The 18,416-nt window shown below is 46.5% G+C and overlaps 1 protein-coding gene across 1 annotated transcript in view; it reads right to left on the reverse strand.

Annotated features, from left to right (window-relative positions):
• ano2b (anoctamin 2b) overlaps positions 1 to 18,416 on the reverse strand; it is a 110,282-nt gene that overhangs the window by 47,520 nt on the left and 44,346 nt on the right. Inside the window, exons 12-15 of the mRNA XM_090199052.1 lie at positions 14,491 to 14,651; positions 13,338 to 13,420; positions 9,696 to 9,800; positions 6,775 to 6,858 (exon numbers count right to left, since the gene is read on the reverse strand). Coding sequence (XP_090055178.1) covers positions 6,775 to 6,858; positions 9,696 to 9,800; positions 13,338 to 13,420; positions 14,491 to 14,651 — 433 coding nt within the window. The remainder of the gene's footprint in view (positions 1 to 6,774; positions 6,859 to 9,695; positions 9,801 to 13,337; positions 13,421 to 14,490; positions 14,652 to 18,416) is intronic.

Genomic DNA, 18,416 nt, shown 5'->3' on the forward strand with positions numbered 1-18,416 from the left:
TCCTTCCGCAAGTCAATCAAACAAGTAAAACGTCAGCATAGAGACAAAGGGGAGTCACAATTCAACAGCTCAGACACCAGACATATGTGGCAGGGTCTACAGACAATCACGGTCTACAAATGGAAAACCAGCCACGTCGTGGACACAAACATCCTGCTTCTGGACAAACTGAACACCTTCTCCGCTCACTTTGAGGATCACACAGTGCCACCGACGAGGCCCACTACCAAGGACAGTGTGCTCTCCTTCTCCGCTCACTTTGAGGATCACACAGTGCCACTGACGAGGCCCACTACCAAGGACAGTGTGCTCTCCTTCTCCGTGGCCGACCTGAGTAAGACATTTAAATGTGTTAACCCTCGCAAGGCTGCCAGCCCAGACAGCATCCCTAGCTGCGTCCTCAGAGCTTGTGCAGACCAGCTGGCTGGTGTGTTCATGAACATATTAAATCTCTCCCTATCCCAGTCTGCTGTTCCCACATGCTCCAAGGTGTCCACCATTGTTCCTGTTCCGAAGAAAGCGAAGGTAACTGAGCTATACGACTATCGCCCCGTAGCACTCACTTCTGTCATCATTAAGTGCTTTGAGAGACTAATCAAGGATCATATCACCTCCACCCTACTTGACACCCTAGTCCCACTCCAATTTGCTTACCGCCCCAATAGACCCACCGACGATGCAATCGCCATCGCAACGCACACTGCCCTAACCCATCTGGACAAGAGGAATACCTACGTAAGAATGCTGTTAATTGACAGTAGCTCAGCATTCAACACCATAGTACCTTCCAAGCTCATCATTGCGCCCTGTGAAGCTGGGTCCTGGACTTCCTGACGGGTCGCCCCCAAGAGGTGAAGGTAGGAAACAACACCTCCATTTCGCTGATCCTCAACACAGGGACCCCACAAGGGTGCGTTCTCAGCCCTCTCCTGTACTTCCTGTTCACACATGACTGCGTGGCCAAGCACGCCTCCAACTCAATCATCAAGTTTGCAGACGACACAACAGTAGTTAGGCTTGATTACCAACAATGAGACAGCCTACAGGGAGGAGGTGAGGGCCCTCGGAGTGTGGTGTCAGGAAAATAACCTCTCACTCAACGTCAACAAAACAAAAAGGAGATGATTGTGGACTTCAGGAAAGAGCAGAGGGAGCAGCCCCCTATCCACATCGATGGGACAGTAGTGGAGAAGGTGGAATGTTTTAAGTTCCTTGGAGTACACATCACTGACAAACTGAAATGGTACACCCACACAGAATCTCAAGAGGCTGAAGAAATTTGTCTTGGCACCTAAAACCCACAAACTTTTACAGATGCACAATCGAGAGCATCCTGTCGGGTTGTATCACCGCCTGGTACGGCAACTGCTCCGCTCACAACCGTAAGGCTCTCCAGAGGGTACTGAGGTCTGCACAACGCATCACCGGGGGCAAACTACCTGCCCTCCAGGACACCTACACCACCTGATGTCACAGGAAGGCCTAAAAGATCAGCAAAGGACAACAACCACCCGAGCCACTGCCTGTTCACCCGCTATCATCCAGAAGGCGAGGTCAGTACAGCTGCATCAAAGCAGGGACAGAGAGACTGAAAAACAGCTTCCATCTCAAGGCCATCAGACAGCTTCTATCTCAAGGCCATCAGACTGTTAAATAGCCATCACTAACACAGAGGCTGCTGCCTATATACATAGACTTAAAATCACTGGCCACTTGAATGCATTGAACACTATTCACTTTAATAATGTTTATATATTTTGCATTACTCATCTCGTATGTATATACTGTATTCTATTCTACTGTATCTTAGTCTATGCTGCTCTGACATTTCTCCTCCATATATTTATATATTCTTAATTCCATTCATTTACTTAAGATATGTAGGTATTGGGTATATGTTGTGAAATTGTTAGATATTACTGCACTGTCGGAGCTAGAAACACAAGCATTTTGATAAACCTGCAATAACATCTGCTAAACACGTGTATGTGACCAATACAATTTGATTATTCAGTTAGTGAAGCCATGTTCTTGTTTCAGTCTCTATTCAATTAGTGAAGCCATGTTTCAGTCTCTATTCAGGTAGTGAAGCCAGGTTTCAGTCTCTATTCAATTAGTGAAGCCATGTTTCTGTCTCTATTCAATTAGTGAAGCCATGTTTCAGTCTCTATTCAGTTAGTGAAGCCATGTTTCTGTCTCTATTCAGTTAGTGAAGCCATGTTTCAGTCTCTATTCAATTAGTGAAGCCATGTTTCTGTCTCTATTCAATTAGTGAAGCCATGTTTCTGTCTCTATTCAGTTAGTGAAGCCATGTTTCTGTCTCTATTCAGTTAGTGAAGCCATGTTTCAGTTTGTCTCTATTCAGTTAGTGAAGCCATGTTTCAGTTTGTCTCTATTCAGTTAGTGAAGCCATGTTTCAGTTTGTCTCTATTCAGTTAGTGAAGCCATGTTTCTGTCTCTAGTCAGTTAGTGAAGCCATGTTTCAGTTAGTGAAGCCATGTTTCTGTTTGTCTCTATTCAGTTAGTGAAGCCATGTTTCTGTTTCAGTCTCTATTCAGGTAGTGAAGCCATGTTTCAGTCTCTATTCAGTTAGTGAAGCCATGTTTCAGTCTCTATTCAGGTAGTGAAGCCATGTTTCAGTCTCTATTCCGGTAGTGAAGCCATGTTTCAGTCTCTATTCCGGTAGTGAAGCCATGTTTCTGTCTCTATTCCGGTAGTGAAGCCATGTTTCTGTTTGTCTCTATTCAGTTAGTGAAGCCATGTTTCAGTCTCTATTCAGGTAGTGAAGCCATGTTTCAGTCTCTATTCAGTTAGTGAAGCCATGTTTCAGTCTCTATTCCGGTAGTGAAGCCATGTTTCAGTCTCTATTCCGGTAGTGAAGCCATGTTTCCGTTTGTCTCTTTTCAGTTAGTGAAGCCATGTTTCAGTCTCTATTCCGGTAGTGAAGCCATGTTTCTGTCTCTATTCAGTTAGTGAAGCCATGTTTCAGTCTCTATTCAGTTAGTGAAGCCATGTTTCTGTCTCTATTCAATTAGTGAAGCCATGTTTCTGTCTCTATTCAGTTAGTGAAGCCATGTTTCTGTCTCTATTCAGTTAGTGAAGCCATGTTTCTGTCTCTATTCAATTAGTGAAGCCATGTTTCAGTCTCTATTCAATTAGTGAAGCCATGTTTCAGTCTCTATTCAATTAGTGAAGCCATGTTTCTGTCTCTATTCAGTTAGTGAAGCCATGTTTCTGTCTCTATTCAGTTAGTGAAGCCATGTTTCTGTCTGTAGTCAAATCAAATCGTATTTGTCACATACAAGCCCAACAATGCAGTTTCAAGAAAACACTTAGAAAAGTAAGAAAAATAAGAGCAGCAGTAAATAACAATAGCATGGCTACATACAGGGGGTACCGGTACAGAGTCAATGTGCGGGAGCACCGGTTAGTCGAGGTAATTGAGGTAATATGTACATGTAGGTAGAGTTAAAGTGACTATGCATAGATAATACCAGAGTAGCAGCAGTGTAGAAGAGGAGGCGGCAATGCAAATACTTTAAACAATGCTACCTTATATAATGTTACTTACCCTACATTATTCATCTCATGTGCATACGTATATACTGTACTCTATATCATCGACTGTATCCTTATGTAATACATGTATCACTAGCCACTTTAACTATGCCACTTTGTTTACATACTCATCTCATATGTATATACTGTACTCGATACCATCTACTGTATCTTGCCTATGCTGCTCTGTACCATCACTCATTCATATATCCTTATGTACATATTCTTTATCCCCTTACACTGTGTACAAGACAGTAGTTTTGGAATTGTTAGTTAGATTACTTGTTGGTTATTACTGCATTGTCGGAACTAGAAGCACAAGCATTTCGCTACACTCGCATTAACATCTGCTAACCATGTGTATGTGACAAATACAATTTGATTTGATTTGATTTGAAATAGCCTGGGTAGCCATTTGATTAGCTGTTCCAAGAAGCTGTTTAGAAGCCTCTTGGACCGAGACTTTGCGCTTCAGTAAAACTTGCCGTGTGGTAGCAGAGAGAACAGTCTATGACTAAGTCTTTCACAATTGTTAGCGCCTTCCTCTGACACCGCCTGGTATAGAGGTCCTGGATGACAGGACCTGTGATGTACTGGGCCGTACACACTACCTTATGTAGTGACTTGCGGTCGGAGGCCGAGCAGTTGCAATATCAGGCAGTGATGCAACCCATCAGGATGCTCTCGATGGTGCAGCTGTAAAACCTTTTGAGGATCTGAGGACCAAGGGGTTCTGGGATAATGGTGTTGATGTGAGCCACGACCAGCCTTTCAAAGCATTTCATGGCTACAGACGTGAGTGCTACGGGTCAGTAGTAATTTAGGCAGGTTCTTGGGCACAGGGACTATGGTGGTCTGCTTGAAACATGTTGGGATTACAGACTCAGACAGGGTGAGGTTGAAAATGTCAATGAAGACACTTGCCAGTTGGACAGAGCATGCTTTGAGTACACGTCCTGGTAATCCGTCTGACCCTGCGCCCTTGTGAATGTTGACCTGTTTAAAGGTCTTACTCACATTGGCTGTGGAGAGCGTGATCACAGTTGTCCGGAACAGCTGATGCTCTCATGCATGTTTCAGTATTACTTGCCTCTAAGCGAGCATAGAAGTTATTTAGCTCCTCTGGTAGGCACGTGTCACTGGGCAGCTCTCGGGTGTGCTTCCCTTTGTAGTCTGTAATAGTTTGCAAGCACTGCCACATCTGATGAGCATCAGAGCTGGTGTAGGACGATTTTATCTTAGTACTATATTGACGCTTTGCCTGTTTGATGGTTTGTCGGAGGGCGTAGCGGGATTTCTTATAAGCTTCCGGGTTAGAGTCCCGCTCCTTGAAAGCTGCAGCTCTAACCTTTAGCTCAGAGCGAATGTTGCCTGTAATCAATGGCTTCTGGCTGGGGGATGTACGTTCAGTCACTGCAGGAACGACATCATCGATGCACTTCTTGGGCATAGTGGGAGGTGGCCTGGCGGGTAGGTGTGTTGGGCCATTAACCGAAAGGTTGCTGGATCGAATCCCCGAGCTGACAAGATAAAAAATCTGTCATTCTTTCCCTGAACAACGCAGTTAATCCACTGTTCGTCCAGGCGTGGATGTCGATTATGGCAGCCCCCGCACCTCTCTGATTCAGAGGTTGGGTTAATTTCAGAAGAAACATTTCAGTTGAATGCATTCAGTTGTACAACTGGCTAGGTATTTCATCTTTCCCTTTCCCTATTGATGAAATCAGTGACTGATGTGGTGTACTCCTCACTGCCATCGGAAGAATCCCGGAACATATTCCAGTCTGTGCAAAACAGTCCTGTTGTTTAGCATCTGCTTCATCTGACCACTTTTTTATTGACCGAGTCACTGGTGCTTCCTGCTTTATGTTTGCTTGTCAGCAGGAATCAGGAGGATGGAATTATGGTCATATTTGCCAAATGGAGGGCGAGGGAGAGCTTTGTACGTGTCTCTGTGTGTGGAGTAAAGGTGGTCCAGAGGTTTTTTCCCCCCTCTGGTTGCACATTAACATGCTGATAGAAATGAGGCAAAACAGATTTAAGTTTCCCTGCATTAAAGTCCCCGGCCACTAGGAGCGCCACCTCTGGATGAGCGTTTTCCTGTTTGCTTATGGTGGTATACAGCTCATTGAGTGCGGTCTTAGTGCATCGGTCTGTGGTGGTATGTAGACAGCTTTAAAAAATACAGACGAAAACTCTAGGTAGTTACTGTGGTCTACAGCTCATCATGAGATCCTCTACGTCAGGCGAGCAAAACCTTGAGACTTCCTTAGACATCGTGCACCAGCTGTTGTTTACAAATATAAATAGACCTCCGCCCGTGTCTTACCAGAGGCCGCTGTTCTATCCTGCCTATAGAGTGTATAACCCGCCAGCTGGATGTTATTAATGTCGTTGTTCAGCCACGACTGTGAAACATAAGATATTACAGTTTTTAATGTCCCGTTTGTAGGATATACGTGCTTTCAGTTCGTCCCATTTATTTTCCAACGATTGAACATTGCCATCCGTACTGTTAGCCAAGGCAGATTAGCCTCTCGCCACCTGATCCTCACAAGGCAATCTCGTTCCGGGAAATCTCTGTTTCTTCAGTGAATGACAGGGAGGAGGGTCTGTTCGGGTGTTTGGAGTATATCATTCCTGTCCGACTCACTCAAGAGAAATTATTTGTCCAATTCGAGGTGAGTAATCGCTGTTCTGATGTCCAGAAGCTATTTTCGGTCATAAGAGACAGTAGCAGCAACATTATGTACAAAATAAGTTACAAACAATGACAAAAAAACAAAACAAAATAGCACGGTTGGTTAAGAGCCAATAAAAAGACGGCTGCCATCCTCTCCAGGCCATATAGAGAGCGGCCACACAGCCGCTCCTCGGCCACACAGCCGCTCCTCGGCCACACAGCCGCTCCTCGGCCACACAGCCGCTCCTCGGCCACACAGCCGCTCCTCGGCCACACAGCCGCTCCTCGGCCACACAGCCGCTCGCTAACATAACTGCTGCTCAAATAGAGAGTTCCTGAGAGTCTGCCTGTTTAGAAGCAAGAGGAGGAGGGGAGAGGATGAGGAGAAGGAGGAGCAGAAGGAGGAGGAAGGGAAGAGAAGCAGGCAGAGGAGAAGAAGAGGAGCAGGCAGAGGAGAAGAAGAGGAGCAGGCAGAGGAGAAGAAGAGGAGCAGGAGGAGAAGAGGAGCAAGCAGAGGAGAAGAGGAGTGTTACCGATGTCCCAGTGTTCATAGCAGACAGTAACTTCTGTCTCCACCTGTCTTTCCCTGCCGCCACGTCCTCCTCCCGCTGCACAGGCTGCAACACAGAGCATGGCTGAACACAGGACACAAACAGCCAACACACACGCCTTCCCACCCTCCAACCATATCCCTCCAGCAAACAGTGGTTAGGAACATGGTATGATGGTAACATCCCAGTATGTTGAATCAGCACAATGTGTTGTTGTGAAGACATTGGGCTGCTCCAACAGGCCTGGAGAGAGACAGCGGCTCTGCATGGGGCAGCTCCAACAGGCCTGGAGAGACAGACAGCAGCTCTGCATGGGGCTGCTCCAACAGGCCTGGAGAGAGACAGACAGTGACTCTGCATGGGGCTGCTCCAACAGGCCTGGAAAGAGACAGCAGCTCTGCATGGGGCTGCTCCAACAGGCCTGGAGAGACAGACACCGGCTCTACTTCCTCACTTTCTACCGTAACACCCCCCCCCCCCCCATCTCTATCTCAACCCAGTCCCCCTGGGCTTTCTATACCGTAGCACCCCCCATCTCTATCTCAACTCAGTCCCCCTGGGCTTTCTACCGTAGCACCACCCCCCCCCCTATCTCTACTCAGTCCCCCTGGGCTTTCAATACCGTAGCACACCCCCATATCTCTCTCAACTCAGTCTCCCTGGGCTTTCTACCATAGCACCCCCCCCCCCCCCCATCTCTATCTCAACTCAGTCCCCCTGGGCTTTCTATACCGTAGCACCCCCCATCTCTATCTCAACCCAGTCCCCCTGGGCTTTCTATACCGTAGCACACCCCCATCTCTATCTCAACCCAGTCCCCCTGGGCTTTCTATACCGTAGCACCCCCCATCTCTATCTCAACCCAGTCCCCCTGGGCTTTCTATACCGTAGCACCCCCCATCTCTATCTCAACCCAGTCCCCCTGGGCTTTCTATACCGTAGCACACCCCCATCTCTATCTCAACTCAGTCCCCCTGGGCTTTCTATACCGTAGCACCCCCCATCTCTATCTCAACCCAGTCCCCCTGGGCTTTCTATACCGTAGCACCCCCCCCATCTCTATCTCAACCCAGTCCCCCTGGGCTTTCTATACCGTAGCACCCCCCCATCTCTATCTCAACTCAGTCCCCCTGGGCTTTCTATACCGTAGCACCCCCCATCTCTATCTCAACTCAGTCCCCCTGGGCTTTCTATACCGTAGCACCATCCCACCCCCCTGCCATCTCAATCTAGTCCCCCTGGGCTTTCTATACTGTAGCACCCCCCCATCTCTATCTCAACTCAGTCCCCCTGGGCTTTCTATACCGTAGCACCCCCCATCTCTATCTCAACTCAGTCCCCCTGGGCTTTCTATACCGTAGCACCATCCCACCCCCCTGCCATCTCAATCTAGTCCCCCTGGGCTTTCTATACTGTAGCACCCCCCCATCTCTATCTCAACTCAGTCCCCCTGGGCTTTCTATACCGTAGCACCCCCCATCTCTATCTCAACCCAGTCCCCCTGGGCTTTCTATACCGTAGCACACCCCCATCTCTATCTCAACTCAGTCCCCCTGGGCTTTCTACCGTAGAACCCCCCCCATCTCTATCTCAACCCAGTCCCCCTGGGCTTTCTATACCGTAGCACCCCCCCCATCTCTATCTCAACCCAGTCCCCCTGGGCTTTCTATACCGTAGCACCCCCCCATCTCTATCTCAACTCAGTCCCCCTGGGCTTTCTATACCGTAGCACCCCCCATCTCTATCTCAACTCAGTCCCCCTGGGCTTTCTATACCGTAGCACCATCCCACCCCCCTGCCATCTCAATCTAGTCCCCCTGGGCTTTCTATACCGTAGCACCCCCCCATCTCTACTCAGTCCCCCTGGGCTTTCTATACCGTAGCACCCCCCATCTCTACTCAGTCCGCCTGGGCTTTCTATACAGTAGCACCACCCATCTCTACTCAGTCCGCCTGGGCTTTCTATACCGTAGCACCCCCCCCATCTCTATCTCAACCCAGTCCCCCTGGGCTTTCTATACCGTAGCACCCCCCCATCTCTATCTCAACTCAGTCCCCCTGGGCTTTCTATACCGTAGCACCATCCCACCCCCCTGCCATCTCAATCTAGTCCCCCTGGGCTTTCTATACTGTAGCACCCCCCCATCTCTATCTCAACTCAGTCCCCCTGGGCTTTCTATACCGTAGCACCCCCCATCTCTATCTCAACCCAGTCCCCCTGGGCTTTCTATACCGTAGCACACCCCCATCTCTATCTCAACTCAGTCCCCCTGGGCTTTCTACCGTAGAACCCCCCCCATCTCTATCTCAACCCAGTCCCCCTGGGCTTTCTATACCGTAGCACCCCCCCCATCTCTATCTCAACCCAGTCCCCCTGGGCTTTCTATACCGTAGCACCCCCCCATCTCTATCTCAACTCAGTCCCCCTGGGCTTTCTATACCGTAGCACCCCCCATCTCTATCTCAACTCAGTCCCCCTGGGCTTTCTATACCGTAGCACCATCCCACCCCCCTGCCATCTCAATCTAGTCCCCCTGGGCTTTCTATACCGTAGCACCCCCCCATCTCTACTCAGTCCCCCTGGGCTTTCTATACCGTAGCACCCCCCATCTCTACTCAGTCCGCCTGGGCTTTCTATACAGTAGCACCACCCATCTCTACTCAGTCCGCCTGGGCTTTCTATACCATAGCACCCCCCATCTCTACTCAGTCCCCCTGGGCTTTCTATACCGTAGCACCCCCCATCTCTACTCAGTCCCCCTGGGGTTTCTACCGTAGCACCCCCCATCTCTACTCAGTCCCCCTGGGGTTTCTACCGGTAGAAAGCTGGTGTTTGTACATTGGCAACAGATCAAACACCAGTTGAGGGTTTAAATCCTGGGGGGAGTAAAATATATCCCCACCTCAATCTTCTTCTTCTTCTTCTTTTTCTCGTTCTTCTTCTCCTTGTTCCTCATCATCTGTCTCTTCTGGAGCAGGATGGTTTCATACTTGGGCCTCGGGTGGTCCTGGGGAGAAGAGAGACCGGTTCATTTGTTCTGATGGTCAGTCAGTGATGAGGACCTGGACTGGTGTCAGTTGGAGTGGAGTATTGTAACCTGACCATTAAGGAGTGGAGTATAGTAACCATTAAGGAGTGTAGTAGAGTAACCATTAAGGATTGTAGTATAGTAACCATTAAGGAGTGTAGTATAGTAACCATTAAGGAGTGTAGTAGAGTAACCATTAAGGAGTAGAGTAGAGTAACCATTAAGGAGTAGAGTATAGTAACCATTAAGGAGTATAGTAACCACTAAGTGGAGTATAGTAAACATTAAGGAGTGTAGTATAGTAACCATTAAGGAGTAGAGTATAGTAACCTGACATTAAGGAGTGGAGTATAGTAACCTTTAAGGAGTATAGTAACCACTAAGTGGAGTATAGTAACCATTAAGGAGTGTAGTAGAGTAACCATTAAGGAGTAGAGTAGAGTAACCATTAAGGAGTAGAGTATAGTAACCATTAAGGAGTATAGTAACCACTAAGTGGAGTATAGTAAACATTAAGGAGTGTAGTATAGTAACCATTATGGAGTGGAGTATAGTAACCTGACCATTATGGAGTGGAGTATAGTAACCTGACCATTATGGAGTGGAGTATAGTAACCTGACCATTATGGAGTGGAGTATAGTAACCTGACCATTAAGGAGTGGGGTATAGTAACCATTGCGGAGTGGGGTATAGTAACCATTAAGGAGTGTAGTATAGTAACCATTAAGGAGCGGAGTATAGTAACCATTAAGGAGTGTAGTATAGTAACCATTAAGGGGTGTAGTACAGTAACCATTAAGGAGTGGAGTATAGTAACCATTAAGGGGTGTAGTATAGTAACCATTAAGGGGTGTAGTATAGTAACCATTAAGGGGTGGAGTATAGTAACCATTAAGGAGTGGAGTATAGTAACCATTAAGGGGTGTAGTATAGTAACCATTAAGGGGTGTAGTATAGTAACCATTAAGGAGTGGAGTATAGTAACCATTAAGGGGTGTAGTATAGTAACCATTAAGGAGTGGGGTATAGTAACCATTAAGGAGTGTAGTATAGTAACCATTAAGGAGCGGAGTATAGTAACCATTAAGGAGTGTAGTATAGTAACCATTAAGGGGTGTAGTATAGTAACCATTAAGGAGTGGAGTATAGTAACCATTAAGGGGTGTAGTATAGTAACCATTAAGGGGTGTAGTATAGTAACCATTAAGGAGTGTAGTATAGTAACCATTAAGGAGTGGAGTATAGTAACCATTAAGGAGTGTAGTATACTAACCATTAAGGAGTGGAGTATAGTAACCATTAAGGGGTGTAGTATAGTAACCATTAAGGAGTGGAGTATAGTAACCATTAAGGGGTGTAGTATAGTAACCATTAAGGGGTGTAGTATAGTAACCATTAAGGAGTGTAGTATAGTAACCATTAAGGGGTGTAGTATAGTAACCATTAAGGAGTGGAGTATAGTAACCATTAAGGAGTGGAGTATAGTAACCATTAAGGAGTGTAGTAGAGTAACCATTAAGGAGTGTAGTATAGTAACCATTATGGGGTGTAGTATAGTAGCCATCAAGGAGTGTAGTATAGTAACCATTAAGGGGTGTAGTATAGTAACCATTAAGGAGTGTAGTATAGTAACCATTAAGTGGTGTAGTATAGTAGCCATCAAGGAGTGTAGTATAGTAACCATTAAGGGGTGTAGTATAGTAACCATTAAGGAGTGGAGTATAGTAACCATTATGGGGTGTAGTATAGTAGCCATTAAGGGGTGTAGTATAGTAACCATTAAGGAGTGGAGTATAGTAACCTGGCATTAAGGGGTGTAGTATAGTAACCTGGCATTAAGGGGTGTAGTATAGTAACCATTAAGGAGTGTAGTATAGTAACCATTAAGGGGTGGAGTATAGTAACCATTAAGGAGTGGAGTATAGTAACCATTAAGGGGTGTAGTATAGTAACCATTAAGGAGTGTAGTAGAGTAACCATTAAGGAGTGTAGTATAGTAACCATTAAGGGGTGGAGTATAGTAACCATTAAGGAGTGGAGTATAGTAACCATTAAGGGGTGTAGTATAGTAACCATTAAGGAGTGGAGTATAGTAACCATTAAGGAGTGTAGTAGAGTAACCATTAAGGAGTGGGGTATAGTAACCATTAAGGAGTGTAGTATAGTAACCATTAAGGAGTGTAGTATAGTAACCATTAAGGGGTGGAGTATAGTAACCATTAAGTGGTGTAGTATAGTAGCCATCAAGGAGTGTAGTATAGTAACCATTAAGGGGTGTAGTATAGTAACCATTAAGGAGTGGAGTATAGTAACCATTATGGGGTGTAGTATAGTAGCCATCAAGGAGTGTAGTATAGTAACCATTAAGGGGTGTAGTATAGTAACCATTAAGGAGTGGAGTATAGTAACCATTAAGGGGTGGAGTATAGTAACCTGGCATTAAGGGGTGTAGTATAGTAACCATTAAGGAGTGTAGTATAGTAACCATTAAGGGGTGGAGTATAGTAACCATTAAGGAGTGTAGTAGAGTAACCATTAAGGAGTGTAGTATAGTAACCATTAAGGAGTGTAGTATAGTAACCATTAAGGGGTGGAGTATAGTAACCATTAAGGAGTGGGGTATAGTAACCATTAAGGAGTGGGGTATAGTAACCATTAAGGAGTGTAGTATAGTAACCATTAAGGAGTGGAGTATAGTAACCATTAAGGGGTGGAGTAAACTGACCATTAAGAAGGGGTTGCATGGGATGTGGTGGCATGGGATGTGGTGGCATGGGATGTGGTGGCATGGGATGTGGTGGCATGGGATGGGATGTGGTGGCATGGGATGTGGTGGCATGGGATGGGATGTGGTGGCATGGGATGGGGTGGCATGGGATGGGGTGGCATGGGATGTGGTGGCATGGGATGTGATGGGATGTGGTGGGATGGGGTGTGGTGGGGTGGGATGGGATGTGGTGGCATGGGATGTGGTGGGATGGGATGTGGTGGCATGGGATGTGGTGGCATGGGATGTGATGGGATGTGGTGGGATGGGGTAATGGGGTGGTGTGAAGTGAATATGTAATGGTGTGTACCTCCTCTTCCTCTAGTCCTGTGAGGCTGTGGGGTGTGATATGTAATGGTGTGTACCTCCTCTTCCTCTAGTCCTGTGAGGCTGTGGGGTCTGATATGTAATGGTGTGTACCTCCTCTTCCTCTAGTCCTGTGAGGCTGTGGGGTGTGATATGTAATGGTGTGTCCCTCCTCTTCCTCTAGTCCTGTGAGGCTGTGGGGTGTGATATGTAATGGTGTGTACCTCCTCTTCCTCTAGTCCTGTGAGGCTGTGGGGTGTGATATGTAATTGTGTGTACCTCCTCTTCCTCTAGTCCTGGGAGGCTGTGGGGTCTGATATGTAATGGTGTGAACCTCCTCTTCCTCTAGTCCTGTGAGGCTGTGGGTTGTGATATGTAATTGTGTCCCTCCTCTTCCTCTAGTCCTGTGAGGCTGTGGGGTGTGATATGTAATGGTGTTTACCTCCTCTTCCTCTAGTCCTGTGAGGTCCCAGCTGTGGTTCAAACTGATCTGACGACGCTTCCAGTGCTCCAGGAACGTTGCAACTACGCACACAGACACACACAGACTTAGACATGATCACAGACACACACAGACATGTGAATATAGGTCCACCAACTCTAGCAGAGGAAACCTGAGAGACAGTGGTAGCAGAGCAGCGGGGGGTTACACTCTGGTTACACCCCCAGAGGTCCTACTGTGTCTAATAATACACAGACCTGGCCCCCCACAGACGGGCTGGCTGACTGATGGGCTGGCTGGCTGACGGGCTAGCTGACGGCCTAGCTGACTGACGGGCTAGCTGACGGGCTAGCTGGCTGACGGACTAGCTGGCTGACGGACTAGCTGGCTGACGGACTAGCTGGCTGGCTGACGGCCTAGCTGACGGACTAGCTGGCTGACGGACTAGCTGGCTGACGGACTAGCTGGCTGACTGACGGGCTGGCTGACTGACGGGCTGGCTGACTGACGGGCTGGCTGACTGACGGGCTGGCTGACTGACGGGCTGGCTGACGGAACGGCTCGCCGTCTGACGGAACGGCTCGCAGGCTGACGGGTGGGCTCGCCGGCTGACGGGACGGCTCGCCGACGGGCTGGCCGACGGGCTGACGGGCGGGCTGGCTGACGGGCGGGCTGGCTGACGGGCGGGCTGGCTGACGGGCGGGCTGGCTGACGGGCGGGCTGGCTGACGGAACAGAACGTTAATACATACCCCAGAGGGACATGAAGATGGGGGTAGTAAGGGGCAAGGGGTAACAGAACGTTAATACATACCCCAGAGGGACATGAAGATGGGAGTAGTAAGGGGTAACAGAACGTTAATACATACCCCAGAGGGACATGAAGATGGGGGCAGTAAGGGGTAACAGAACGTTAATACATACCCCAGAGGGACATGAAGATGGGGGTAGTAAGGGGCAGTAAGGGGTAACAGAACGTTAATACATACCCCAGAGGGACATGAAGATGGGGGTAGTAAGGGGTAACAGAACGTTAATACACACCCGAGAGGGACATGAAGATGGGGGTAGTAAGGGGCAACAGAACGTTAATACATACCCCAGAGGGATATGAAGATGGGGGTAGTAAGGGGTAACAGAACATTAATACATACCCCAGAGGGACATGAAGATAGCGAAGAAGACGGTGGCAGGGTTGTCGAACAGGTGGGATGCGCGGGCGGTGCCACAGGCGGTGGACAGGTGCCAGTAGTCACACACTCCGTCACACAGAGGACACATCGTGAAGTTCTGCTGCTTATCACACATCTCCAGGCTACACACACACACACACACAGACACACAGTGAAGTTCTGCTGATTATCACACATCTCCAGGCTACACACACACACACACACACACAGACACACACACACACACAGACACACACACACAGGGGACACACAGTGAAGTTCTGCTGCTTATCACACATCTCCAGGCTACACACACACACACACACACACACACACACACACACACACACACACACACACACACACAGTGAAGTTCTGCTGCTTATCACACATCTCCAGGCTACACACACACACACACACAGTGAAGTTCTGCTGCTTATCACACATCTCCAGGCTACACACACACACACACAGTGAAGTTATGCTGCTTATCACACATCTCCAGGCTACACACACACACACAGTGAAGTTCTGCTGCTTATCACACATCTCCAGGCTACACACACACACAGTGAAGTTCTGCTGCTTATCACACATCTCCAGGCTACACACACACACAGTGAAGTTCTGCTGCTTATCACACATCTCCAGGCTACACACACACACACACAGTGAAGTTATGCTGCTTATCACACATCTCCAGGCTACACACACACACAGTGAAGTTCTGCTGCTTATCACACATCTCCAGGCTACACACACACACAGTGAAGTTCTGCTGCTTATCACACATCTCCAGGCTACACACACACACAGTGAAGTTCTGCTGCTTATCACACATCTCCAGGCTACACACACAGTCACATTTTTCTTTCGCAAAAAAAAAAAAGGTACATTTTGTATGAGGGGACTCCACTGCAATTCCCCTGTGCCTCCAATAGGGGTCCCAACCCCGACTTGGAATGTTCCAGAGACACCCGGGGCCTCATTTATAACCGCTGAGTAAATTGAACACTAAATATCTGTGTGCACCATTTCTGTACAGACTGCTAACCCACAAACATATTGATACTTCTAAACTTGGTGCACGCCAAACATACCCATGCTTCCTGGTATAAATCACACCGGTCTTCAAACTGTGCACGCGAGAACAGGCATTATAATTCTGCCTGAAAAACACCCATCAGTCACCTGTTATGGGGACAATAACACCCGTATTATCTGTATACTGTGGAAGTATTGGTAATAGGCCAAGACGGTATCTAAAGGAAATAGAGAACTTGATCTGATCTCTATACTACCGTTCATATGTTTGGGGTCACTTAGAAATGTCCTTGTTTTTGAAAGAAAAGCACATTTTTTGTCCATTAAAATAACATCAAATTGTTCAGAAATACAGTGTGGACATTGTTAATGTTGTAAGTGACTATTGTAGCTGGAAACGGCAGATTTTTTATGGAATATCTACATAGGTGTACAGAGGCCCATTATCAGCAACCATCACTCCTGTGTTCCAATGGCACGTTGTGTTAGCTAATCCACGTTTATCATTTTAAAAGGCTAATTGATCATTAGAAAACCCTTTTGCAATTATGTTAGAACAGCTGAAATTGTTGTTCTGATTAAAGAAGCAATAAAACGGGCCTTCTTGAGACTAGTTGAGTATCTGGAGCATCAGCATTTGTGGGTTCAAGTACAGGCTCAAAATGGTCAGAAACAAAGAACTTTCTTCTGAAACTCGTCAGTCTATTCTTGTTCTGAGAAATTAGGGCTATTCCATGCGAGAAATTTCCAAGAAACTGAAGATCTTGTACAACGCTGTGTACTACTGCCGTCACAGAACAGCGCAAACTGGCTCCAACCAGAATAGAAAGAGGAGTGGGAGGCCACGGTGCACAACTGAGCAAGAGGACAAGTACATGAGAGTGTCTAGTTTGAGAAACAGATGCCTCAAGTCCTCAACTGGCAGCTTCCTTAAGTAGTAAACGCAAAACACCAGTCTCAACGTCAACAGTGAAGAGGTAACTCCGGAATGCTGGCCTCCTAGGCAGAGTTGCACAGGAAAGAGCCAAATATCAGACTGGCCAATAACAATAAAGATGGGCAAAAGAACACAGGAACTATAGAACCATCAACGGCCTCTCTTTAAATGACTATAGAACCATCAACGGTCTCTCTTTAAATGACTATAGAACCATCAACGGCCTCTCTTTAAATGACTATAGAACCATCAACGGTCTCTCTTTAAATGACTATAGAACCATCAACGGCCCCTCTTTAAATGATTATAGAACCATCAACGGTCTCTCTTTAAATGACTATAGAACCATCAACGGCCTCTCTTTAAATGACCATAGAACCATCAACGGCCTCTCTTTAAATGACTATAGAACCATCAACGGCCTCTCTTTAAATGACTATAGAACCATCAACGGCCTCTCTTTAAATGACCATAGAACCATCAACGGTCTCTCTTTAAATGACTATAGAACCATCAACGGCCTCTCTTTAAATGACTATAGAACCATCAACGGCCCCTCTTTAAATGACTATAGAACCATCAACGGCCTCTCTTTAAATGACTATAGAACCATCAACGGTCTCTCTTTAAATGACTATAGAACCATCAACGGTCTCTCTTTAAATGACTATAGAACCATCAACGGCCTCTCTTTAAATGACTATAGAACCATCAACGGTCTCTCTTTAAATGACTATAGAACCATCAACGGCCTCTCTTTAAATGACTATAGAACCATCAACGGTCTCTCTTTAAATGACTATAGAACCATCAACGGTCTCTCTTTAAATGACTATAGAACCATCAACGGCCTCTCTTTAAATGACTATAGAACCATCAACGGCCTCTCTTTAAATGATTATAGAACCATCAACGGCCTCTCTTTAAATGACTATAGAACCATCAACGGCCTCTCTTTAAATGACTATAGAACCATCAACGGCCTCTCTTTAAATGACTATAGAACCATCAACGGCCTCTCTTTAAATGACCATAGAACCATCAACGGCCTCTCTTTAAATGACTATAGAACCATCAACGGCCTCTCTTTAAATGACTATAGAACCATCAACGGCCTCTCTTTAAATGACTATAGAACCATCAACGGCCTCTCTTTAAATGACTATAGAACCATCAACGGCCTCTCTTTAAATGACCATAGAACCATCAACGGCCTCTCTTTAAATGACTATAGAACCATCAACGGCCTCTCTTTAAATGACTATAGAACCATCAACGGTCTCTCTTTAAATGACCATAGAACCATCAACGGCCCCTCTTTAAATGACTATAGAACCATCAACGGCCTCTCTTTAAATGACTATAGAACCATCAACGGCCTCTCTTTAAATGACCATAGAACCATCAACGGCCTCTCTTTAAATGACTATAGAACCATCAACGGTCTCTCTTTAAATGACTATAGAACCATCAACGGCCTCTCTTTAAATGACTATAGAACCATCAACGGCCCCTCTTTAAATGACTATAGAACCATCAACGGTCTCTCTTTAAATGACTATAGAACCATCAACGGCCTCTCTTTAAATGACTATAGAACCATCAACGGCCTCTCTTTAAATGACTATAGAACCATCAACGGCCTCTCTTTAAATGACTGTAGAACCATCAACGGCCTCTCTTTAAATGACCATAGAACCATCAACGGCCTCTCTTTAAATGACTATAGAACCATCAACGGTCTCTCTTTAAATGACTATAGAACCATCAACGGCCTCTCTTTAAATGACTATAGAACCATCAACGGCCTCTCTTTAAATGACTATAGAACCATCAACGGTCTCTCTTTAAATGACTATAGAACCATCAACGGTCTCTCTTTAAATGACTATAGAACCATCAACGGTCTCTCTTTAAATGACTATAG

This window comes from Oncorhynchus mykiss, chromosome 15 (genome assembly GCF_057628025.1).
Source record: "Oncorhynchus mykiss isolate SJ-2025 chromosome 15, ASM5762802v1, whole genome shotgun sequence".
Classification (NCBI taxonomy): domain Eukaryota; kingdom Metazoa; phylum Chordata; class Actinopteri; order Salmoniformes; family Salmonidae; genus Oncorhynchus; species Oncorhynchus mykiss.